This window comes from Lithobates pipiens, unplaced genomic scaffold, assembly GCF_037356315.1.
Source record: "Lithobates pipiens isolate NorthernLeopardFrog02 unplaced genomic scaffold, aLitPip1_a1.2 Scaffold_18, whole genome shotgun sequence".
Lineage (NCBI taxonomy): Eukaryota > Metazoa > Chordata > Amphibia > Anura > Ranidae > Lithobates > Lithobates pipiens.
Window position 1 is genome coordinate 630,389,132 of NW_027507758.1, and position 23,997 is coordinate 630,413,128.

General features: G+C 45.1%; 1 protein-coding gene across 1 annotated transcript in view; it reads right to left on the bottom strand.

Annotated features, from left to right (window-relative positions):
* Positions 1-5,073: 5,073 nt before the first annotated feature.
* LOC143986879 (uncharacterized) overlaps positions 5,074-23,997 on the bottom strand; it is a 1,041,669-nt gene continuing 1,022,745 nt past the window's right edge. The window contains exons 30-37 of the mRNA XM_077485285.1: positions 22,806-22,858; positions 19,764-19,887; positions 14,536-14,620; positions 14,327-14,424; positions 14,008-14,235; positions 13,700-13,906; positions 13,456-13,597; positions 5,074-9,578 (exon numbers count right to left, since the gene is read on the bottom strand). Of these exons, the coding sequence (XP_077341411.1) occupies positions 8,839-9,578; positions 13,456-13,597; positions 13,700-13,906; positions 14,008-14,235; positions 14,327-14,424; positions 14,536-14,620; positions 19,764-19,887; positions 22,806-22,858 (1,677 nt within the window). The 3' untranslated portion in view covers positions 5,074-8,838. The remainder of the gene's footprint in view (positions 9,579-13,455; positions 13,598-13,699; positions 13,907-14,007; positions 14,236-14,326; positions 14,425-14,535; positions 14,621-19,763; positions 19,888-22,805; positions 22,859-23,997) is intronic.

Here is a 23,997-nt window from a genome sequence, read left to right on the forward strand (position 1 = left end):
CTCATCCCCACAACCCTAGCTGGTGGTTGTGGGGGTCTGCGTTATCAGAATCTGGAAGCCCCCTTTAACAAGGGGACCCCCAGATCCCGGCCCCCGCATTTGATATGGTAAGGGGGTACAAATATCCCCCTACCATTTCACAAAGAAAGTGTAAAAAATAGTTAAATAAGACGAACACACTTTTGAAAAAGTCCTATTAAAAATAAAAAAAATTCTAGCGGTGGTAATCCACTCTTGCTATACAGCGACGGATGATAATCTCTCCGGGGTCCAGTGATGGCTGATCTGATCCAGCGACAGGTGATCTCTCAGTCCAGCGTGGCGTAGTCCACCCATCTTCTGTCTCCACGGAGGAGGCACTGTGGGATCCCAGTGGCCTGACGTTTCTTATATGAGGAGGGCGGGGCCACCCGTCACCTGACCCCGCCCCCTCTGACGCAAGTGGGGAAGCCGGCAACTAAATAAAGGACTTTTTCAAAAGTGTGTTTGTCTTATTTAACTATTTTTTACACTTTCTTTGTGAAATTGTAGGGGTACTTGTGTACCCCCTTACCACTTCAAACAGGGGGGCTGGGATCTGGGGGTCCCCTTGTTAAAGGGGGCTTCCAGATTCTGATAAGCGCCCCGCCCGCAGACCCCCACAACCACCGGCCAGGGTTGTGGGGATGAGGCCCTTGTCCCCATCAACATGGGGACATGGTGCTTTGGCGGGTACCCCAAAGCAACTTCCCAATTTTGAGGGCACGTGGCCTGGTACGATTCAGGAGGGGGGCCGCTCTCTCGCCACCCCTCTTTTCCTGTGGCCTGCCAGGTTGCGTACTCGGATAAAGGGTCTGGTATTGATTTTTAGGGGGACCCCCACGTCATTTTTTTTTAACTTTAACTTTTTTCTTTAACTGTGCAGGGACAGTTCTAAGCACGGGAAACATGCGCCCCTTCACAGGCATACTATAGACACCCCCCAGGATACGAAATGTAAAGGAATATTACACCCCAAACACTTTTTAGGACAGACTTGCATATTAGCCTTTAAAATTAGCACTTTAGATTTCTCACATAGACTTGTACAGAGTGTTCCGCGGCTTTTCAAATTTGCCACGAACACCCCAAATTGTTCACTGTTCGCCGAACAGGCAATGTTCGCGTCGAACATGAGTTCGACGCAAACTCGAAGCCCATCCCTAGTCGCAGGCAACTGACTCCGGAGTACTAGCTCTGTTTCGTAAACATCGGAAATTGTGTTGCAGGTGGAATATTCATGTGTGTGTGCTGAGTTGATAATAATGAATTGGCAGGATATGTGGCAGGAGAAGAGGCAGATATACTGCATTCCGCTAATGCCACATTATTGGTAGAAGGTAACTGAGAAACATTGTGAGTTTATGAGTGAGTGTTTAGAAACTGTAGGGCTTGTAAGGCAGTACCGCCCATATATTTTGTTTATGATTGATACCCAACACCATTAGTCTGAAGATTACCATGTGTTTGATTGCGATGAGACAAAGTAGTGTCCTGAGTAGGGGGATGTTTTTTTTTTTAGAATAGGGTCTAAAAGACCCACCACCATAATCCCGCTTACATGCTCCTTGGTTGCTGTGAGGGAAGGCCATATTTCCTTTCCTGTGAAGAAAAAGTAGAAGAGTCAGATTCAGTGTCATCGTCAGTAATAGGTTGATCATTTACTCTGTTAACTAAACATTCGATGGTTGTTTCTAGAGTCTCTTCCCTGGGTGGGATTTGGCCATCAATAGGCAAAGCCTTCTAGGAAAGCTAGTCAATCCTTTGATAATTTGTTCTGTTTTTTTAAAAATGATGTCTTTAATAATCCTAGTTACACAATCGTTAATTTCCTGCCACCGTTTAGTGTTTTGGGTATGATTTTTAATATTGTCATCCGTAGATTGCAGCATCAAAATATCTTGGTCAAGACTGTTGAGTTCAGATTGATACTGAGCAATCAACAGCTTCATTAATTCTATGCTTCATTGCGTTAACATTTTTTCTCAAGCTACTCTAAACTCAGCGGAGGCATTTTGGAAAGAAGGATATGTCCGTACTCTCAGTCCAAGAGGGCTGATCTTTTCACGAACATATTTTTGTAAAAATTCTATATGCCAATGGAGATTGGATTTCTTTTTAAGGAGATGTTTCATTTTTGCCATATATTGGTTGATGCCTATTTAGTTCTGTATCAACAGTTATGTCGCGTACACACGAGCGGACTTTTCGACGGACTAGGTCCGACGGACTTTCGGCGGAGTTCTGACGGACTTTCCGAATGAACAAGACTTGGCCACACACAATCACACCAAAGTCCGACGGATTCGAACGTGATGATGTACGACCGGACTAGAATAAGGAAGTTCATAGCCAGTAGCCAACAGCTGCCCTAGCGTCGGTTTTCGTCTGTCGGACGAGCATACAGACGAGCGGATTTCTCGATAGGAACTGGGTCCGGCGGAGTTCCGGCGAAAAAATTTGAAACTAATTCGATTTCTAAAGTCCGTCAGATTTTTGGACAGCAAAGGTCCGATGGAGCCCCCACACGATCGAATTGTCCGACGGATTCGCTCTGTCGGACCTTTGCTGTCGAAAAGTCCGGTCACGTGTACGTGGCATTAGTCTGAATTTCGGTCATATATCACGTCCATGCCGGGCCCACAAAGTCCATGCTCAATACCAGATTAATATAATGAAGTAATAAACAATTAGTACTGAAAAAAATGTCAAGAATATAAGAAGGGGATAAATAATAAAAAACACAAAAAAAAAAAACAGCAAAACATCCAGGGTGCTCCCACCCAAAAATTATTTGAATAACTGTATCAACATATAGTGGCACTATGGATACTGTATAAATAACCGGTCCTGTATGAATTAGAGAAAAAAGGCCCTGCACACCACTCACATCAAACCAATCCCCTCATTCCTCCACCACCAATCAAGAATCTCACTTCAGATGTCAAGTCACCGTGCACATGATTTCCCTGACATCCATTGTTGGTGTCAGTGTGATTAAAAAAAAAAAAAACATTGTTGGTGTCAATATGATAAAATAAGTGCCTTATTTCGTGTCAGTGGTATAAAATAAACCCCAACTTTGGTGTCAGTGCGATAAAATAAGCCTCATTGTTGGTGTCAGTGAGATAAAATAAGTCCCATCATTGGCGTCATTGAGATAAATAATATATAACGTTCTCCACAATGCAGAGCAATCCTATCAGATAATGTGAAAGTCTTTCATTCAAAACATTATAATGGTCCTTCAATGTCCAATAAATCGATGTTTCCTCCACCGCTGTGATGTGATCTATCTCTTCCTTCCTCTTCTATCAGACTCGGTGACACATGCACACACCCAGTGATAATATGTGATCTCCTTGTACATGGACCCCAATACAGATCATGGTCAGAACCCACCTGAGGCCTCCTGAGGAAGCTCTGGTATAGGAGGGTAACACGCACAGGATTTGGAGATGCTCTGTAGGTATCAGACCACTGGCTGTATTAATCACTGTGACCCATGTTTATTCATGTTGAGGTACACTAGATTACCAAAAGTATTGGGACGCCTGCCTTTACACACACATGAATTTTAATGACTTCCCAGTCTTCATCCATAGTGTTCAATATTGAGTTGGCCCACCCTTTGCAGCTATAACAGCTTCAACTCTTCTGGGAAGGCCGTCCACAAGGTTTAGGAGTGTGTCTATGGGAACGTTTGACCATTCTGTCAGAAGTATATTTGTGAGGTCAGGCACTGATGTTGAACGAGAAGGCCTGGCTGTTCTATCGGGTTGAGGTCAGGACTCTGTGCAATGCAGTCAAGTTCCTCCACCCCAAACTCACTCATCCATGTCTTTATGGACCTTGCTTTGTGCACTGGTGCGTAGTCATGCTGGAACAGGACTGGGGCCATCTCCAAACTGTTCCCACAAAGTTGGGAGCATGAAATTGTCCAAAATGTCTGGATATGCCGACGCCTTAATGCCCTGTACACAGTCGGACATTCCGACCACAAAATGTGGTTTTGGCCGAAACTTGTGTCTTGCATACACACGGTCACACAAAGTTGTCGGAAAATCCGATCGTTCAGAACGCGGTCATGTATAACACATACGACAGGATTATAAAGAGGCCAGTAGTCAATAGCTTTTTGTCTCTTAGTCTATTCTGAGCATGCATGTCACTTTGTCTGTCGAAATTGTCTCCACACGATCGGAATTTAAACGATCAGATTTTGTTGTCGGAAAATTTTAGATCCTGCTCTCAAACTTTGCGCGAGGGAAAATTAGACGGAAAAAGTCTGATGCAGCCCACACACGATCGGATTTTCCGACAACATGATCTGATCGCACATTTTCCATCAGAAAATCCATCCGTGTGTATGGGGCATAAGAGTTCCCATCACTGGAACTAAGGGGTCAAACCCAACCTCTGGAAAAAAAAAACCCCCCACAACATATTCCCCCCTCCACCAAATGATTTGTCCCAGTGCACAAAGCAAGGTCCATAAAGACAGAGATGAGAGAGTTTGGGGTGGAGGAACTTGACTGGCTGACCGCAACCAGATAGAATGCCTTAGGGATGAATTAGGGCGGAGACTGCGAGCCAGGCCTTCTCTCGTTCAACATCAGTGCCTGACCTCACAAATGCTCTTCTGGAAGAATGGTCAAACATTCCCATAGACACACTCCTAAACCTTGTGGACAGCCTTCTCAGAAGAGTTGAAGCTGTTATAGCTGCAAAGGGTGGGCCAACTCAATATTGAACCCTACGGACTAAAACTGGGATGCCAATTAAAGTTCAAAGGCAGGCGTTCCAATATTTTTGGTAATAAAACGTATATCTGATCTTGCAGCTTCCAGCGCTGTAACCTGCTATATCAATATCAGTAAACGTCACACAGACAAGACAGACATTCTGAAGGTGATGCCCTTCATTTCAAGGCTCTACTTACCTCTCTACACCCCAAAATGTAACACAACACAACACTTCATCCATGTCTTTGGTGATCTCTGATCTCCTTATGAACTGTTTCTTACATGATGAAGATCAGCCATGGAGTATATCTTTTTTTGGGGGAAAATTCTTTTTATTGAAATTTTGACATTGCATAACAAGGCAACAACTTACAAAAGATGTCACTAAACATACAAATTGAAAACAAAAGTAAGAAAACAAACACAAAAATAACAGAACCAAACAGTACAAAAGTAGCCTTGTCAATGTATGCCAACGTGAGGTCACCTCAAAAGGCGAGAGACCTGTGACCAGTGAAGTACGGGCACCCCACATAACAAATGTACACAGATATAACAACGTTCATATCCCCACCCCTGACCAATCATATTTAGGAACATACAGTCAGTTCGCATGGCAAAACAATTGGAAATCCTATCAACTCTCCGGAAAAGGGGCAATATATCATAAGTCTACAGTAGCCTTTCTCAACCTTTTCAACACAGAGGAACCCTTGAAATAGTTCTCCGGTCTCGGGGAACCCCTGCTAAAAATTAGAAATCTACAACTCATGATACATTAGTGTGATGGTCAGTGGGAAGAATGGTCCCTACACTTGTGGTCATTGGGAGGCATAACCTACTTACAGATAGCTAAAAAGATCAATGGTGTGAGTGGGAACTTATCTGAGAGGCAGAAATTGCCCAATGTTGAAGGAACCCCTAGCAACCTCTGGAGGAACCCTGGTTGAGAATCACTGGTCTACAGCAAAGGACTTGGGTTCACATACATAACTCACCAATCAGAAACAGTATCAACAGAAGAGAGCCACCCACCCCACACTTTGTCAAACTCAGTAAAAGCCCCCCTACTCCAATATGTAGCTTTATACAGAGGGACTGCTTTATTTACCAATGGATTTCCATGCCTGTAAAGATGGCGCTGATGTTTTTTTTCCCCAGGGTAATATAAAACATCTTCCTGGCATAGAATAACAACAATGTAAGAAGAGGGAGTATAGCTTTAGTAGTGGCAAGTGAATCAATGCTCAATAAGCAGATTTCTATAAAAAGGGGGACAGAAATGTTAGTAATTGAGCTAATGTAGGCCGTGACCTCCCTCCAAAAAAAGGACCAACGATGGGCAATCCCAAAAGACATGTAGGAAATCCGTAGCTGGTGTGGACCAACAACGGGGGGACTGATTTCTAAACAGCTTGGCTGGTCTAGCTGATGTAAAATATACCCTATGCAAAAGGTTTAAGCGTATTAAGCGGACTAATCTAGTGATTGGGGCTTCCCAGACATCTTCCCACTTCTCCTGATCCAATCCTGGAGCCACTCTTTTACAAACCGTTCCACAGGGTCGGAGCAGCAAAGCAGTTTCTGGAAAGAGGTCTCTATAAATAGTGGACAGTGGTTTGACTACTGAATCATCCCCCAGCAGTGACTCCATGTGGCTAGCTTCTAGGGTTATGTGACCAGTGCCAAATTTGGACTGAAAGGAGTGACATCATTGTAAAATCCTGAAGGAATGGGTGTTGGGTAGGCGATAAAGCACTTTTTAAGTCATTAAAAAGGACCTCAGGGAGCCATTGACTACAATATGTTGCAACGTCTTCACACCCTATTTTGCCCAGGCAATTGGATCAGGGTATGAGTAAAAATGGGGCAATTTTCGGATTCTTCCACAGAGGTAAATGGGGGGAACGTAGCCCTTGTACACACGGTCGGACATTCCGACAACAAAATCCGTCAGATTTTGTCTGACGGATTTTGTCCGAAACTTGTGTTGCATACACACAGTCGGACAAAGTTGTCGGAAAATCCGATCGTAGGTAACGTGACGATGTTATTTCCTTACGACGGGACTACATTCAGGCTAGTAGCCAATAGCTTTGGTCTAGGAATTTGATCTAAGCATGCGTGGCACTTTGTCCGATCGGAATTCTCTACACACAATCGGACAAAGTCTGATCGGATCATGTTGTCGGAAAGTTTTATAGCCCAGCTCTACAACTTTGTTGGTCGGATATTCCGACGGAATGTCCGACCGTGTGTACAAGGGCTTAGAGGGAGTCTCTGATGTACTGCCAGAGACCACACCCCATGCCTTTAATACAGAACGCATAGAACTAGTGAGATCATGGGGAGATCTGGAACCCCTGTATAGTAGATGTGTCAAGGCTTCATAGGATCCCAAGCAAGCCGCTTCCAGGAACATGGCGGCGTCATCAAGAGGGGTATTTAACCAGCGATGCGCAAAAAACAATTGACCTGCCAGAAAATACTTAAAGAAGTTTGGAACTGCCAAACCTCCCTCCCTCCATGGCTGCTGTAGCATAGCCATCTTGAGGAGGGGCGTCCCACCATGCAAAAAAAAAAAAAAAAATGAAGAAAAAATTCTATCAACGGACTTAAAAATTTGCTTTTGGGATCCAAACTGGGGAATTTCTAAGTATATGTAAGAATTAGGGCTGTGGAAATTAAAGATTAATTCCTCAATTAATCGTTAATTTTTTGGATCGATCAAAATTCTTTGCCAGCTTCCGGGTCTTCAGGGAGTTCCATCAGAGATCCAGTGACGTCACGGACATTGACATCACCAAGCTCCTCCCCCATTCTCCAAGTGCCTCTGTCTGCTAACGAAAGGAAGGGAGGAGGAGTCCGGTGATGTTGAAGTTCTGATTGAAACGTAACGCGCACGGGGGAGGAGCTACGCACAACGTCACGTGCTGCCCTACAGAACTATCACGATTGTCGGCTTTACACGCTGTGTTTTTATCATCTTTATGTGAGTAGTTTGTGTTTGAACACAAAAATGAAATCTTATACTTAAGCGGTGAGCGCTTAGATCTTTTCTTTCTACCCATGACCCGGCGTCCTTGTTGAGATTTAAGGAGACGTGAGAGAAGTTTATGGTCCATGTTAACCCTTTTGATACCCGCTTGCATGATCACCTGTTTGCACAGAGGTCCATGCCATAAGGTGAGAGTGATTAGTTAGACCGGAGGTGGAGGGATTGTCACGCTACTGTGGAAAAAAAAAACGACTTGCGTCAGTGCTACAGTTTGAATTTAAAACGTATTTGTGTGAACTGTGAAGTTAAGTCATGGATTGTGAATTGTCGGGTGATTGTATATAGTGTATACCACATTTACCACTGACTAATGCAGATTTGCAATGCAACTAGATCAATCAAACCTAGGTATTTAACCAGAGAGACCTACTGGAGAGGGGTTATCAAGACCACCCCCCAAGGTCGGATATGAGTGCACGGGGAGAACTTTAGAATTAGACCAATTTAATTTCAGGCTGGACACTACAGAGAAGCTGTCCAAGGTAGACAACGCTGTTTGCAGTGATGGACCTGTGTCCCTCAAAACTAGGACCATGTCGCCTGCATATAAGGCTGCGGTTTCAGTAAGGCTGCCTATCCGAATTCCCTGAATGTGAGCGGAAGAGAGTAGAGCTATTGCCAATGGCTCCATCAGCAGTGAAATTAGCCCCAGGGAGAGGGGGCATCCTTGCCTGGCACCCCTGGACACTGGAAATGCCCCAGAAACGTGGCCATTAAATTCTGGGAGCCACCACTGGATGGTCACAAAGTATGGAAATCCATTTAAAAAATACTGGACCAAACTCCATGTGGCCTAAAACCTGCAGCCACGGTGTATATCTGAGGTGTATATCAGGGTGTGCTGTCCACATAGAAGACATTTCCCGCACTCAAGGCACTACTACACCTCGAGGATTGTGTGGGATCCCTGATGTACAGGAAGACAGGACTTCAGTGAGGAACAATTCTCTCATTTAGGACAGGAAAGGGGCTTCTCCCCCGTATGAGATTTCTGATGTCTGTAAAAGTTTTCCACACTTAAAGACAGGAATACGGCTTCTCCCCTGTGTGCAGTCGCTGATGTGTGTAAAGACTGGATTTCAGTGAAAAACATTTCCCACACTCAGGACAGGAATACGGCTTCTCCCCCGTGTGAGATCTCTGATGTGCGTAAAGAATGGACGTCCGTGAGAAACATTTCCCGCACTTAGGACAGGAGTATGGCTTCTCACCCGTGTGAGATCTTTGATGTTTTTGTAGATTGGATTTATCTGAAAAACATTTCCCGCACTCAGGACAGGAATACGGCTTCTCCCCTGTGTGGGATCTCTGATGCTTGACAAGACCTGATTTTGTTAAAAAACATTTTCCGCACACAGAACAATTATACGGCTTCTCCCCCGTGTGAAATCTCTGATGTGTGTATAGATTTGATTTATCTGAAAAACATTTCCCACACTCAGGACAGAAATACGGCTTCTCACCTGTGTGAGATCTTTTATGCACAATAAGACTTGATTTAGAATGGAAACACTTCCAGCATTCAGGACAAGAAAATCTCTTCTCTGTTGGAAGGACGGCCCCGTCCCTCACAGTCTGAGGCTCCTCAGGATAAGAGGAATACGATGGTCCATCTACACTGTGTGGTGCCGGATGGACATTTGAGGTAGTCGGGTTTTCTCCTGGACTATACTGTGTGATGTCCTCATCTTCTACTTTACAGTCTGGAGACAAAGTGAGACAATCCTCTGAGGTTTTCCTCATCTCCCGTCCATCTACTAAAATAGAAATACAAAGATTATTACTAGACATGAGCTGATTGGTTCCCCTAAACCAGGACTCCGCCCACATCAGACAGCTTTGTCTCTGAGGATCTTACAATTCCCCCCTCAAGGTAACTAGTAAATGGATCCTCTGATCTCCTACCAGATCATTTCTTTATTCATGGACCTTAGTCAGAGAGTGAGGAAACAATGAGAACTGTCTTTTATAGGAGTGACAGTGATGAGGGGATTATAGGACGAGTGTCCCCTCCCCCTCTATCACTCATTGCCATCTTCCCAACACAAGAAGTCCTGCACTTCCTTATTTAGTCCATGATTTAGTCATGAATAACAGCGGGGCTGAGCCCCACCAGAGGTCAGAGAGTGAGGATGGGGGGGAGAACAACCAAGATGAAGACTGGACTGATCCTGAAGACCCCCATCATTGGGATATTGACTCCTCCCTCATTATCACTTCTGTTTAAGGTTCCAAAGTTTGAGGATGTTATCACATTATTATCAACATGTAAAAGTCTGTGCTCCAATCAAGTCATCAGATATAAAATGTCCAGCTGGTAGAAAATGAGAGTAGAGAATACATACAGTGCCTTGAAAAAGTATTCATACCCCTTGAAATTTTCCACATTTGTGTCATGTTACAACCAAAACCGTAAATGTATTTTATTAGGATTTTATGTGATAGACCAACACAAATTGGCACTTAATTGTGAAGTGGAACCCAAACCATTCATTTTTTATTTATATATTCATATTATATTATTTATTATATATTATTATTTATTATTATTTTTTTTTTTTACAAATAAATATGTAAAAAGTTTGGGGGGCATTTGTATTCAGCCCCCTTTACTCGGATACACCTAACTAAAACCTAGTGGAACCAATTGCATTCAGAAGTCACTAAATGAGTAAATAGAGTCCACCTGTGTGTAATTTAATCTCAATATAAATACAGCTGTACTATGAAGCCCTCAGAGGTTTGGTAGAGAACCTTAGTGGACAAACAGCATCATGAAGGTCAAGGAACACACAAGACAGGTCAGGGATAAAGTTGTGGAGAAGTTTAAAGCCGGGTTAAGTTAAAAAAAATCTCCCAAGCTTTGAACATCTCACGGAGCACTGTTTAATCCATCATCCAAAAATGGAAAGAGTATGGCACAACTGCAAACCTACCAAGACATGGCCGTCCACCTAAACTGACAGGCCGGGCAAGGAGAGCATTAATGAGAGAAGGAGCCAAGAGGCCCATGGTAACTCTGGAGGAGCTGCAGAGATCCACAGCTCGGGTGGGAGAATCTGTCCACAGGACAACTATTAGTCATACACTCCACAAATCTGGCCTTTATGGAGGAGTGGAAAGAAAAAAGCCATTGGTGAAAGAAAGTCATAAGAATTCCCGTTTGCAGTTTGCAAGAAGCCATGTGGGGGACACAGCAAACATGTAGAAGAAGATTCTCTGGTCAGATGAAGACCAGAATTGAACTTTTTGGCCTAAAAACAAAACACTATGTGTAGCGGAAAACTGACACCGCACATCACCCTAAACACACCATCCCCACTGTGAAACATGGCGGTGGCATCATCATGTTGTGGGGATGCTTTTCTTAGGTGGGGAGAGGGAAGCTGGATGGAGCCAAATGCAGGGCAATCTTATAAAAAAAACTGTTATGCTGCATACACACGTAGCGGACTATCCGACGGGCTTAATCTGGCGGACTTCCCGCCGGACTTTCCGAACGGCTACCTGCCCACACACGCCACTTTTTCAGCGGACTAATACGGCGTACTAAGTCCGCTGAACTATCCGCCGTACTTTTGAAATGAACGGACTCGCCCACACACGCGGAGGAAAGTCCGCTCATTTTGAGCGTCTCCAGGTAGGCGGGGCCCGCGAAGGAGACGTCGCTGGCCCCGCCACCTGGTATGGACTTAAAGGGTAACCCCAATGCTGAAATAAATCGGCGTGGGGGTCCCCCCCCAAGTCCACAACAGACCCTTGTCCGAGCACGCTACCCGACCGGCCAGGAAAGGGGGGGATGAGCGAGCGCCCCCCCCCCGAGCCTTACCAGGCCGCGTGCCCTCAACATGGGGGGGTGCCTTGGGGAAGGGGGCCGCGCGGCCCCCCCCACCCCAAAGCACCTTGTCCCCATGTTGATGAGGACAAGGGCCTCTTCCCGATAACCCTGGCCGTTGGTTGTCGGGGTCTGCGGGCGGGGGGCTTATCGGAATCCGGGAGCCGCCTTTAATAAGGGGGCCCCCGGATACCGGCCCCCCACCCTATGTGAATGACTATGGGGTACAGGGTAAAAATAGTTTATTGAACAGCTCCGGGGGTCTTTCGTCTTTGGGGGTCTTCTCGCCGGACTCCTCCGCTATCTTCTGCTAGCTCTTTTACTAGCGGAGGAGCCCGGCTTTCTTCCTCGCCGCTGGCCTCTTCTTCCGACTTCGGGGGTCTTGTCCCCCTCTTCGGTTCTTCTGCCGCGCCTTCTTCTAGCTCTTTGGCCCGGTCTTCTGTCGCCGACGTCGCTGCCGCCGTCTTCTGTTCTTCTCTTCAGATGTTGCCTCGTCGCTCCCTCCGCTCACAATGACGGGGACCGGGCGCGCGGCGACTTATATAGGGACATCACCGGTTGTTGTCCCCGTCCAGTATGATGTCACAGTCCTAGCATCCTCTGGGACTGTGACATCATAATAGGCGGGGACATCATCCGGTGATGTCCCTATATAAGTCGCCGCGCGCCCGGTCCCCGTCATTGTGAGTGGAGGGAGCGACGAGGCAACATCTGAAGAGAAGAGAAGAACAGAAGACGGCGGCAGCAGCGACAGAAGACCAGGTGAATGGGTAGGGGTACGTTGTACCCCATACTCATTCACATAGGGTGGGGGGCCGGTATCCGGGGGCCCCCTTATTAAAGGGGGCTCCCGGATTCCGATAAGCCCCCCGCCCGCAGACCCCGACAACCAATGGCCAGGGTTGTCGGGAAGAGACCCTTGTCCTCATCAACATACCGCTTTTCACTTATTTATTTGTATAATTTATCATTTACCTTCCAGTTCACAATTATGAGCCACTTTGTGTTGGTCTATCACATAAAATCCCAATAAAATAAATTTACGTTTTTGGTTGTAACATGACAAAATGTGGAAAATTTCAAGGAGTATGAATACTTTTTCAAGGCTCTGTATTATGTGTATATAATGTATAGCAGAGGGTAGAGGGGAGAGAGAAGAAGTCAGGACTATGTAATGTACAAAATATTGTATAAAATACAACAGTTAGGATTTTATAGTATCAGAATGACGTAATGTACAACATAGAGTATATAGTGCAGGAGTCAGGAGTATGTAATGTACAATATAAATTATATAGTGTGAGGGTCAGGAATCATAATATTGGTATTCAGTGGAAGCTTATATTTTTTACATGAGACAAGTTGCAGAGGTCCCACCATCTCCTGAGACTCCTGAGACTATACAGACATATCCCTCCACCCGGCACAGCCAGCAGACAACAGAGCAAGTAACCCTGGAAGAATTGTTCTGTCAGAGATCTTACTAGACTCATGTACGGGAAAGGATGCCCAAGATACATGTCCCAGGTGCCTAGGTCTGGTAATGTCTATGATGACAATCAACATTGTGCTGCCAGCTGAACCCCAGACTCTCCATAAATCCAGTCCAGATACATAAATTGTGTCTGCAGCACAGAGAAGGAAGATTATCGGAGAGAAATCCAGGAATACAGGACGGGGAACACAGCTCAGGAAAGTGACCAGGGGATTACAGGCTGATATCACCCAGCCCCCGCCCTACTCTGGACCAATCAGTGAGAAGTATGGGTGGAGGAATGTATTTAGTGTTAATGACCCACCTGTGCTGATCTCTGTAGGAGTGTCCTCCTCTATAAATGTCCCCGTTATTCCATCCTCCTCCATAGACTGCTGATCATCCCTCACATACCTCTCTTCTTCTTCTGATTTCACCTCAACTTTTATATCTATCAGACCTTCACCCTAATTCGAGAAAAATAAATAAAACTTCATTGGTAACATATACGCTCAGCATCCACACATCATCTTAATGAGTCCATGTTCTAGATGCTTTGTCCCACTGACCTTGTAACAGTGAGGGATGGTGTGATCTTCCTGTGTGGAATCTCGGGAATACAGAGGACGGGGACATCTCTCTGGTGGGTTCCTGGTATTTGGTGGCTCCATTATATCCTTGTGTCCTTCCGAAAACTCCTCCATCACTCCATACTCCTCATCCTCCTCTTTATACTCTTCTTTAACAACAATAATATAATCCCCAAGATTTTCACTCTGAAAGATATAAAAAAAAAAAAAATAAAAAGACATAAATTATAACAATGCAGATAATGTACAGATCCTAATAATACTATCAATGATTGTTCCTCATCTACCTGATGATGTTGAGGGATGGTGTGAATTTCCTGTGTGGAATCCCGGGAATACAGAGGACGGGGACATCTCTCTGGTGGGTTTCTGTAGCTGGATGTCTCCACCATAGTGTCCTGGTACAGATCTTTGTGTTCTTTTAGAAACTCTGACTCCTCCATCACCCCATCCTCATCATCCTCCTCTTTTATCTCTTCTTTAACCTCAACGTTAGAATCTCTCAGGTTTCCACTCTGAAAGATATACAAAAAAATGACATCAATGGTAACAATGCAGATAATGTACAGATCCTAATGATACTATCAGTGATTGTTCCTCATCTACCTGATGATGGTGGGGGATGGTGTGATCTTCCTGTGTGTATTTCCGGGAATACAGAGGACGGGGACATCTCTCTGGTGGGTTCCCATTACTGGATCCATCTGTAGGAAACACACACACTGACTGAATACATTGTATCTATGTGTTTATCAGATGATGGGGATCTAGGCGGACCCTCCGTACTGCTCTCTCCTTTATTAGTCTCCTCTTACCCGGTGATGTGAGGGGCGGCTGATTCTCCATCATGACGTTCTTGTAGAGATCCTTGTGTCCTTCTGTCAGAAACCATGAATTAGACTGAGACAGAAGTACAGTTAAATCACACTTGTTTATTAATAATAATAATAATAAAAAGGTAAACAGAGTAAACGTAATCAAAACATAGCCAAAAGTTAGGCACCGGAATGGATAGTCAGACAAGCCAAAACATCAGGGAGCCAGAAATGAGCGTAGTAGAACAGCAAGCAAGATCTGGAGCCAGAAGGAATGTCAGTCAAGCAAGACTTTAACAGGAACACAGGACAGCGTCTTTAGAGATGTGACGAAGGCGAAGGCAGTGATAATCTGGGCTGGACAGCTTAAGTAGACAGGACTGATGAGCAGGATATCATCAACAGACGTGCCACTATGGAGAGATAGGAGCTGGCAATTAGCCGACAGCTGAGCGGCCAGCTTTGAGAAGGAAGGGCTGAGCCCAGCCCTGACAATATACCCTCCTCAATGACCCCTCCCCTAGGAGGACCACCAGGCGTTAGGGGAAAATGTCTATGAAAATCATGGAGAACAGGGGCATGTAAATCCGAGGATGAGACCCAAGAGCATTCCTCCAGACCGTACCCTTTCCTAAGCACCAGGTATTGTATGTGCCCATGGAACCTATGGGAGTCAACAACAGACTGTACTCCATACTTCTCATGGTTCTCAACCTGTACAGGGTGAAGATGAGGCACCGAGGTGTTAAAGCGGTTGCAGACCAAAGGTTTTAATAAGGAGACACTAAATATATTCGAGATACGCATATTAGAAGAAAGGTCTAATGCGTAATCCTATGAAGAATATGGAAAAGCCCAATAAACCGAGGTGCGAACGTCAGTGAGGGAGCACGAAGTTGGAGGTTGCGAGATGACTGGCAGACCCTGTCCCCAACCTGGTAGGAAGGCACAGGTAGGCATCTGCGGTCAGCATGGAGTCTGTAAATATCAGCATGTCACAAAGCCTCCTGGACTTGTGCTCAAGTGGAACGAAGACCACGGAGATGCTCCTCTAACGCAGGAATATTCTGCGGATCAAATGAGTCAGGCAACATAGAAGGTTCGAAACTATGCTTTGCCATAAACGGGGACAATTGGGAAGCAGAATTCAAGGCACTATTGTGAGCAAACTCTGCCCATGGTAAGAGGTCTGACCTATTGTTATGATGATCAGAAATATAGCAACGTAGGAATTGCTTCAAGGACTGGTTGATTCTGTGGCCCCATCAGACTGTGGGTGATACACAGAGGAGAAAGCAAGCTGAATTCCCAACTGAGCACAGACCTGGGACACAAACTGACTAGCCCTGTCCGAGGCAATCACCTTGGTTAGCCCATGTAAGCAAAATATCTCCCAAGCAAAAATGGAAGCCAGTTCCTTAGAAGTGGGCAACTTCTTAAGTGGAACACAATGGGACATTTCCGACAACCGGTCAACCACAATAAGGGTAACTGTGTTGCCCTGGGAGTTGGGTAACTCCACAATGAAATCCATAGACAGGTGGGTGCAGGGCTTCTCTCCATTGGGCATTGGTTGTAGGAGGCCCCCTGGAAAGTGCCGTGGAGTCTTACTCTGAGCACACACAGAACATGCAGCTACGAAGGCAGTTAGATCAGCACGTAGACTAGGCCACCAGAATTGTTGGGAAATGGCCCAAAAGAGTTGATTCTTCTCAGGGTGGCTAGCAGCCTTGGGAGAATGGCAAGTCTGGCGCATGGCAGCACAGAGACTCTCTGGGACAAAGCAGCGGTCACAAGGTTTCTCAGGAGGAGCATGGACCTAAGCGGCAAGAATTTTGTCACCCAAAGGAGAAGTGAGACTGGTGCAAACCGTACCAAGAATACGATCAGGAGGAATCATAGGAACTGGCTACATCTTGGAAGTGGAGGAAAATTGTTGTGACAAAGTGTCAGCCCTTACATTCTTAGTACTGGGTAAGAATGAGACAATGTAATTGAAACTAGAAAAGAAAAAAAGAGCCCATCACACCCTTCTGGGAGAGAGTCGCTTAGCCTCAGACAAGAATTTGAGATTGTTATGGTCTGTAAGAATGAGAACAGGCACAGTGGTACCTTCAAGATGCCTCCATTCTTTCAGGGCTAAAACGATCGCCAACAGCTCTCTGTCACCAATCTCGTAATTGCACTCCGCAGATGAAAATTTATTGGAAAAGTAGCTACAAGGATGCATAGCGCCCTCAGAGGTAGGACAATGAGACAGAAGGGCGCCAACTCCAGTCTCACAAGCATCAACCTCAAGGATAAAAGGTAACGTAGGAACAGGATGTGCCAACACAGGAGCAGAAACAAAGGCAGCCTTGAGAGTCTCAAATGCCTTAATGGACTCTGGAGACCAACTCTGTGGGTTGCCGTCTTTTCTAGTCATATCAGTCAGGGGCTTGACCAGAGAGGAGAAGTTACAAATAAACTTCCGATAATAGTTGGCAAAGCCAAGAAAACGCTGAAGAGGACGTAAACCCATGGGTCGGGGCCATTGTAGGACTGCTGAAAGTTTCCCTAGGTCCATCGAAAAACCAGCAGTGGAAATGACATAACCCAGGAATTTAACCTGTTCACAATGGAATTAACACTTCTCCAGTTTACAATACAGATTGTTCTCTCTTAGTTTCTGAAGCACACAACAGACATATGTGTGGTGGCTCTCCAGGGACTTGGAAAATATGAGGATATCGTCGAGATAAACCACCACACATAACTGCAACAAATCTTGGAAGACATCATTAATAAATTCCTGGAAAACTGCCGGGGCGTTACAAAGGCCAAAAGGCATTACGAGGTACTCATAATGGCCTGTTCAGGTATTAAACGCAGTCTTCCAGTCGTCGCCCTCCTTAATCCTCACGAGATTGTATGCCCCTCTCAAATCAAGCTTTGTGAAAGGTGTTGCTCCCTTGAGGCGATTAAATAACTCCGTAATCAATGGAATCGTATAGGCATTCTTAATTGTGAAATGATTGAGACCCATATAATCAATAAAAGGTCTCAGTTCATCACTCTTCTTCTTCACAAAGAAGAAACCAGCACCGGCAGGAGACAAGGATTTGCAGATGAAACCTCGAGGAAGTGCGTCTGCAACATACTCCTCCATGGCCCTATGCTCCAAAACCAACAAAGGGTAAACCCGGCCACGAGGGGGTATGGCACCAGGTTGAAGGTCAATTGCGCAACCATACAAATTGCGGTACTCCTCCGGCAGGGAGGGGAGTGAAGCGGTGCACAGGACCTTGGTTACCTTCTGGAAGCATGACTTACTGCATTGTGGCGACCAGGAGAGAACCTCAGCCCGGAGCCAATCAAAAGAGGGGTTGTGCCTCTGTAACCAAGGATAACCAATAACTAGCGGAAACCTAGGTGAGGAAATAACTTGGAATTGGATTATCTCATGGTGAAGAGCCCCTATGGCCATGGACAATTCAACCGTCTCATGAGTCACATGGGCAAGCTGTAGAGGTCTCCCATCGACAGCCTCAATGGCAAGTGGAGTGTCAGTAAGCTGCAGTGGAATCAAGTGCTTTGACACAAAGGCAGCATCAATGAACAGGCCTGCAGCCCCAAAGTCAATTAGAGACTGTATCTCAACGGACAACTCAGCCCAAGAAAGAGTAACCAAAACCAGGGGCTTATCCTTCTGGATAACTGGGGACAAAACAACACCACCTAAGGTCTGTCCATGACAGGACCTCAAGGTTCGGGCGTTTCCTCGACGGGTAGGACAATAAAGGCACAATCTCTCCCTCCTCCTAAGGGTTCCCTCTTTCGCGTGAAGCCTGAGTGCATGGGTTCATCTTCACAGACAGACTCGGTACCAGGGGGCTTGGGAGGCATGGGTGGGACTGCAAAGTTCGGAGACAAATGTACAGGAGGCTTCCGCAAGCACTCCTTAAAAGGAAGTCTTTCTCTGAGTCTGGAGTCAATGAGGACGGCAAACGTGATTAACTTCTCCAGCTCAGTAGGTATATCTCGGGCTGCTATCTCATCCTTGATGGTATTCGAGAGACCATGAGAAAAAGCAGCCACAAGGCCCTCATTGTTCCAATCAACCTCTGCTGGCAGAGTACAGAATTCAATGGCGTAATCTGCAACAGTTCTTGTACTCTGATAGACACAAGGCACTTGGCAGCAAAAGCGGAGCATGCGGGAACGTCAAATATCCTTTTAAAAGAAGCCACAAACTCTGAGCAACTCAAGACAACAGGTTTTTGCATCTCCCATAGAGGGTTAGCCCAGGCCAAAGCTGTCTCAGAAAGCAAAGATATCACGAAACCTACTTTGCTTCAGTACATGGGAAACGCCTGGGGCAGCATCTCAAAGTATATCTCAACCTGGTTGAGAAACCCTCTGCATTGGACTGGATCGCCCCCCAAATCGCTGGGGAAGCGGAGCAGAACCAGAAATTTTATTGAGGCAATACTCGAGGCAGGTGCCGGCACAGAGACTGGAGCAGCAGCAGGGACGGCCTGCAATACAGGTTGTACCGGAGCAGCCACAGTGGGAGATTCCAGGTGAGCCGTGCGACTCAGGAGCGTTTATAACGCCATGGCGAACTGATCCATGCGGGGATCTTGCTCATTCAATATGGAAAAAATATTACCAACGAGTGGATTGACTGCATCTTCTGAATTCATGGTCTTCGCCTACTGTCAGTAACCATGAATCAGACTGAGACTGAAGTACAGTTAAATCACACTTGTTTAATAATAATAATAAAAAGCTAAACAGAGTAAACGTAGTCAAAACATAGCCAGAGTTCAGGAACCGGAATGGATAGTCAGACAAGCCAAAACGTCAGGGAGCCAGAGATGAGCGTAGTAGAACAGCAAGCAGGATCTGGAGTCAGAAGGAATGTCAGCCAAGCCAGACTTTAACAGGAACGCAAGAGAGCGTCTCTAGAGATGTGACCAAGGCTAAGGCAGAGATCATCTGGGCTGGACAGCTTAAGTAGGCAGGACTGACGAGCAGGATATTATCAATAGGTGAATCACTGTGGAGAGAAAGGAGCTGGCAATTAGCAGACAGCTGAGCGGTCAGCTCTGAGAAGGAAGGGCTGAGCCCAAATACTCCCACTCCTTCATGGAAAAATAGTGACATCCTGACACACACAATGATACAGTCACCATCCAGACACATCCCTTGTCTGTTACTGTCCGAGAATTCCCAGCACCGCTCACCTCTCCTGGATGATCTCTCTGGTGACTTCTAGAATCTTCTTTGTATTTCTCTATTCTCTCAGGGAGGGATGTGGAGGCAATGTGATGGTCATATGATCTCCAGTAATTATGTACATAGTCCGCACTGCCAAAAATGTAAATCAAGATTATTAAACAGTTTGCCACATGTTTAAAATAAATAAATGAACAACACTAGAAAATACAACCAACATGTCCAATGTATCAAAAAGTTCCATTGAAATATTAGTTGCATGAAAAACAAGAGGTAGGTGAACAGGTGCTGATGCCATTAGTAACAGATAAACACTTCCAGGTGACCCCCACGTGGATGTACACTCACCACAATGGGTGGATCTTCTATTACTAGATATGGGACATAGTCTATGGGACATGAACATGAATAATCAAAAGTGCTAGTTCTAAAGGCTTATATGCAAGTTATTGTCATAAAAAGTGTTTGGGGACCCGGGTCCTGCCCCAGGGGACATGTATCACTGCAAAAAAAAGTTTTAAAAAGATTTTAATAATGCTTAAAGTGAAACAATAAAAGTGAAATATTCCTTTAATTTGCATACCTGGGGGGTGTCTATAGTATGCCTGTAAAGTGGCGCGTGTTTCCCGTGTTTACAACAGCCTGAGAGCAAAATGACATTTCTAAAGGAAAAAAAGTAAATTAAAAGTACTTATGACTATTAATGAATTGTCAGGTCTCTGCAATACACATAAAAGTAATTGAAAAAAAATGGCCTGGGATTCCCCCACAGTGCATTACCAGGCCCTTTGGGTCTGGTATGAATATTAAGGGACCCCGAACCAAAATTAAAAAAAAAATGTGTGGGGGGGGGCCCCCCCAAATTCCATGCCAGGCCCTTCAGGTCTGGTATGGATATTAAGGGGAACCACGTGCCAAAATTTAAAAAAACAAATGGCATGGGGGTCCCCCTCAAAATCCATACCAGACCCTTAGGTCTGGTATGGATTTTAATGGGAACCCTGTGCCAAAATTGAAAAAAAAAAAAAGGGCGTTAGGGGCCCCCTAAAAATCCATACCAGACCCTTTTCTGAGCACGCAACCTAGCAGGCCGCAGGAAAAGAGGGGGGACGAGAGAGCGTTTGTGTAAACGGGGTGACCCCAATCCCCTGACAACACGGGGAAAGCCATAGGGAATTTCCCCTGCAAGGTCACCGGGTGGCCCCGCCCTCAGTTACATAAGAACTGTCAACAGAAGCATCACACAGCGGGAACCTCCCATTGAGGCGGATCATCAGGAGGGGAAGGCCGCGAAGGAAGATGCCGGACGAGAACACTGGAGGAAAAAACAGAGGACCGCAGGAAGAAACGGGGGAAGAACAAAATGGCGGAAGAAAACCAAAGGAAGACCAGAAGAAGATGGAAGAAGGAGCAGGGAAAGAAGAAGACATTAATAAAGGAATTGTCAAAAACTGGCTATTGTCTTTTTTAACATTTTTGACACTTTTTTCTGAAATGGTAGGGGTACATTTGTACCCCATTACCAATTCCCACGGGGGGGGGGGCAGGATATGGGGGTCCTCTTGTTAAAGGGGGCTTCCAGATTCCGATAAGCCCCCTGCCCGCAGACCCCAACAATCACTGGACTAGAGGTGTGGGGATGAGGCCCTTGTGCCTATCAACATGAGGACATCCTCTCCATGTTGAGGGAATGTGGCCTGGTACGGTTCAAGGGGTGCTCTCTCGTCCCCTCCTCTTTTCCTGCGGCCTGCCAGGTTGTATGCTTGGATAAGGGTCTGGTATGGATTTTGAGGGAACCCCGTGCCATTTTGTTTTTAAATTTCAGGTTCTCCTTAATATCCATACCAGACCTCAAGGGCCTGGCATGGAATTTGGGGGGAACCCCACGCATTTTTTTTTTTCATTTTGGTTCGGGGTTAATATTAATATTCATACCAGACCCAAAGGGCCTGGTAATGCACTGTGGAATCCAAGGCCGTTTTTTTCAATTATTTTTAAGTGCATTGCAGAGACCCGACAATTCATTAATAGCCGCAAGTATTTTTAAATCACTTTTTTTTCCTTTAGAAATGTCATTTTGCTCTCGGACTGCTGTAAACACGGGAAACATGAGCCACTTTATAGGCATACTATAGACACCCCCCATGTATGAAATTTAAAGGAATATTACACTTTTAGTGTTTCACTTTAAGCATTATTAAAATCACTGCTCCCGAAAAACTGCAGTTTTTTAAAACTTTTTTTTGCACTGATACATGTCCCCTGGGGCAGGACCCAGGTCCCCAAACACTTTTTAGGACAATAGCTTGCATATTAACCTTTAAAATTAGCACTTTTGATTTCTCCCATAAACATTTAAAGAGTGTGTTGCGGCTTTCGAATTTGCCGCGAACACCCCAAATTGTTCGCTATTTGGCGAACGAGCAAACAGACAATGTTTGAGTCTAACTCATGTTCGACCAGAACAGACAGGCCATCCCTACTTGTCACCAACTCGACCATTCACATGTACCTGGATGTGATTTCTTCCAATGCTATACACTGCAACTAACCCACTAATAAAAGTGGTATAATCTGTTAGTAAAGACCAGCGGTCTCCAAACTGTGGCCCGGGCTTGACTTTATCTGGCCCTTGGGGTACTATTCCATCCACTGACACTGACCCTCTTACAAAGTGCTTACAACATCGCCAGCGTATGACAAAATGTACTATTAAGTGCACAGGCACCGTGTAGAGCTGATAATCAGCTGTGCTTCTTCAGAGACTTTCAGCGTCTCCTTTGTCCTCCGTACTGCGCAAGTGCTGCGACTGCACAGTATAGCGCGGACACTATCTGATTGGGGGACCTTTCTCATCAGAACACCGGCCACGAAAGTGGGGAAATGTTCTGACCCTGAACGGGGTTAATCTAGGTTTCCACACTATATATGTGTGTATCATCATCTGCTGGAGATAAAAGACATCACAGTGACTATGGAAGAAGAGGACGGACATGACGGGGGGGGGGGGGGGGGGGGTTACTGGGTGTAACTAGAAAAAATCTTATTACCTCCTCTGCTGCCTCTTCCAATAATGTCTTCTCTCTACTTCCTCTCGATTCACCTCTCACCCGGAAATTCCTGTGTGTACCTGACATCACTTCCTGTCTTCCATAGAGACTTCCTGTCTTCGTAGAAGTGAGATCACCATCTTGTGGAACTCAGAGGAACTGCAGCCCCGAGAAACGTCTCGTAGTGTGAACACGGCCTTGTGCTGTGTGTGTATGTACTGTATATCCTTATAGATGAGGTCATCTCCACTCCCACCAAGGGGGATAGAAATATATTATTGCCTAGTCCAGCTTTTCTCAGCCAGGGTTAATTCAAATGATTCTAGGGGTTTCCTGATAATTGATCAATTTCTGTCTCTCAGTAACAACAATTTACTGATAATGTAAAAATGTCAAGAAGAGGAAAGGTAATTTGAAAGTTATGGGAGTGGGAAGGGAGCTGTACAAATAAATCTCCTTATACCAATACCCAAAACAAAATACCAAAAGGAAATGTTGGACTATACCGGTACTAAATTGGATACATAAAGATCAGAAAATATATAGTAGAATTTCATATAAGTTTTAATACAAAAATTAAAGCAAATTTACATAACACAAGAAGAAACAATTATTGCACAAAGACATATCATATTTAAAAGCTCGTACACCCCAGGTTCGTATGTACAGTTACTCATGGTGGAGTTCCATTCTAGGGGTACAAGTGAGGAGTTCCTCGACTAGTTTCGCAGAGTTTTCTGCTTCATCTGGAGGAGATCTAAAAATTGGATATACATTAGACAATGCTTACCTATTAGTAGTTAATATAGTTATACAGTCGTATGAATATATGTAAGAGAATAAACAAAAATAAATATAAACAAGGATATACAATTGTATTTACAAAAAGGGATTGTAGGAGAAATGTATTACCTAAGAAAAAAAAAAAAAGGGGGGGGAAAGGGGGCAAGCATACCAAACATAAAACCAGATTCGAGTCCACTCCAAAAAGTTTCCCCCACCGGCGGACATGGGGGATATAGTGCATATGATGGAGAGGAATAGAGGTATAGGTATAGGATATGAAGATCGAAAAAGAAAGAAATAACATAATTTGGTATAAATGTTACCTGCTAGAGACCATGCATCGGATAGGTGACGTTGGCCACTGTGTGTTTGAGGGTTTTTGACCCGAAGGGTTAATATGTGTTTT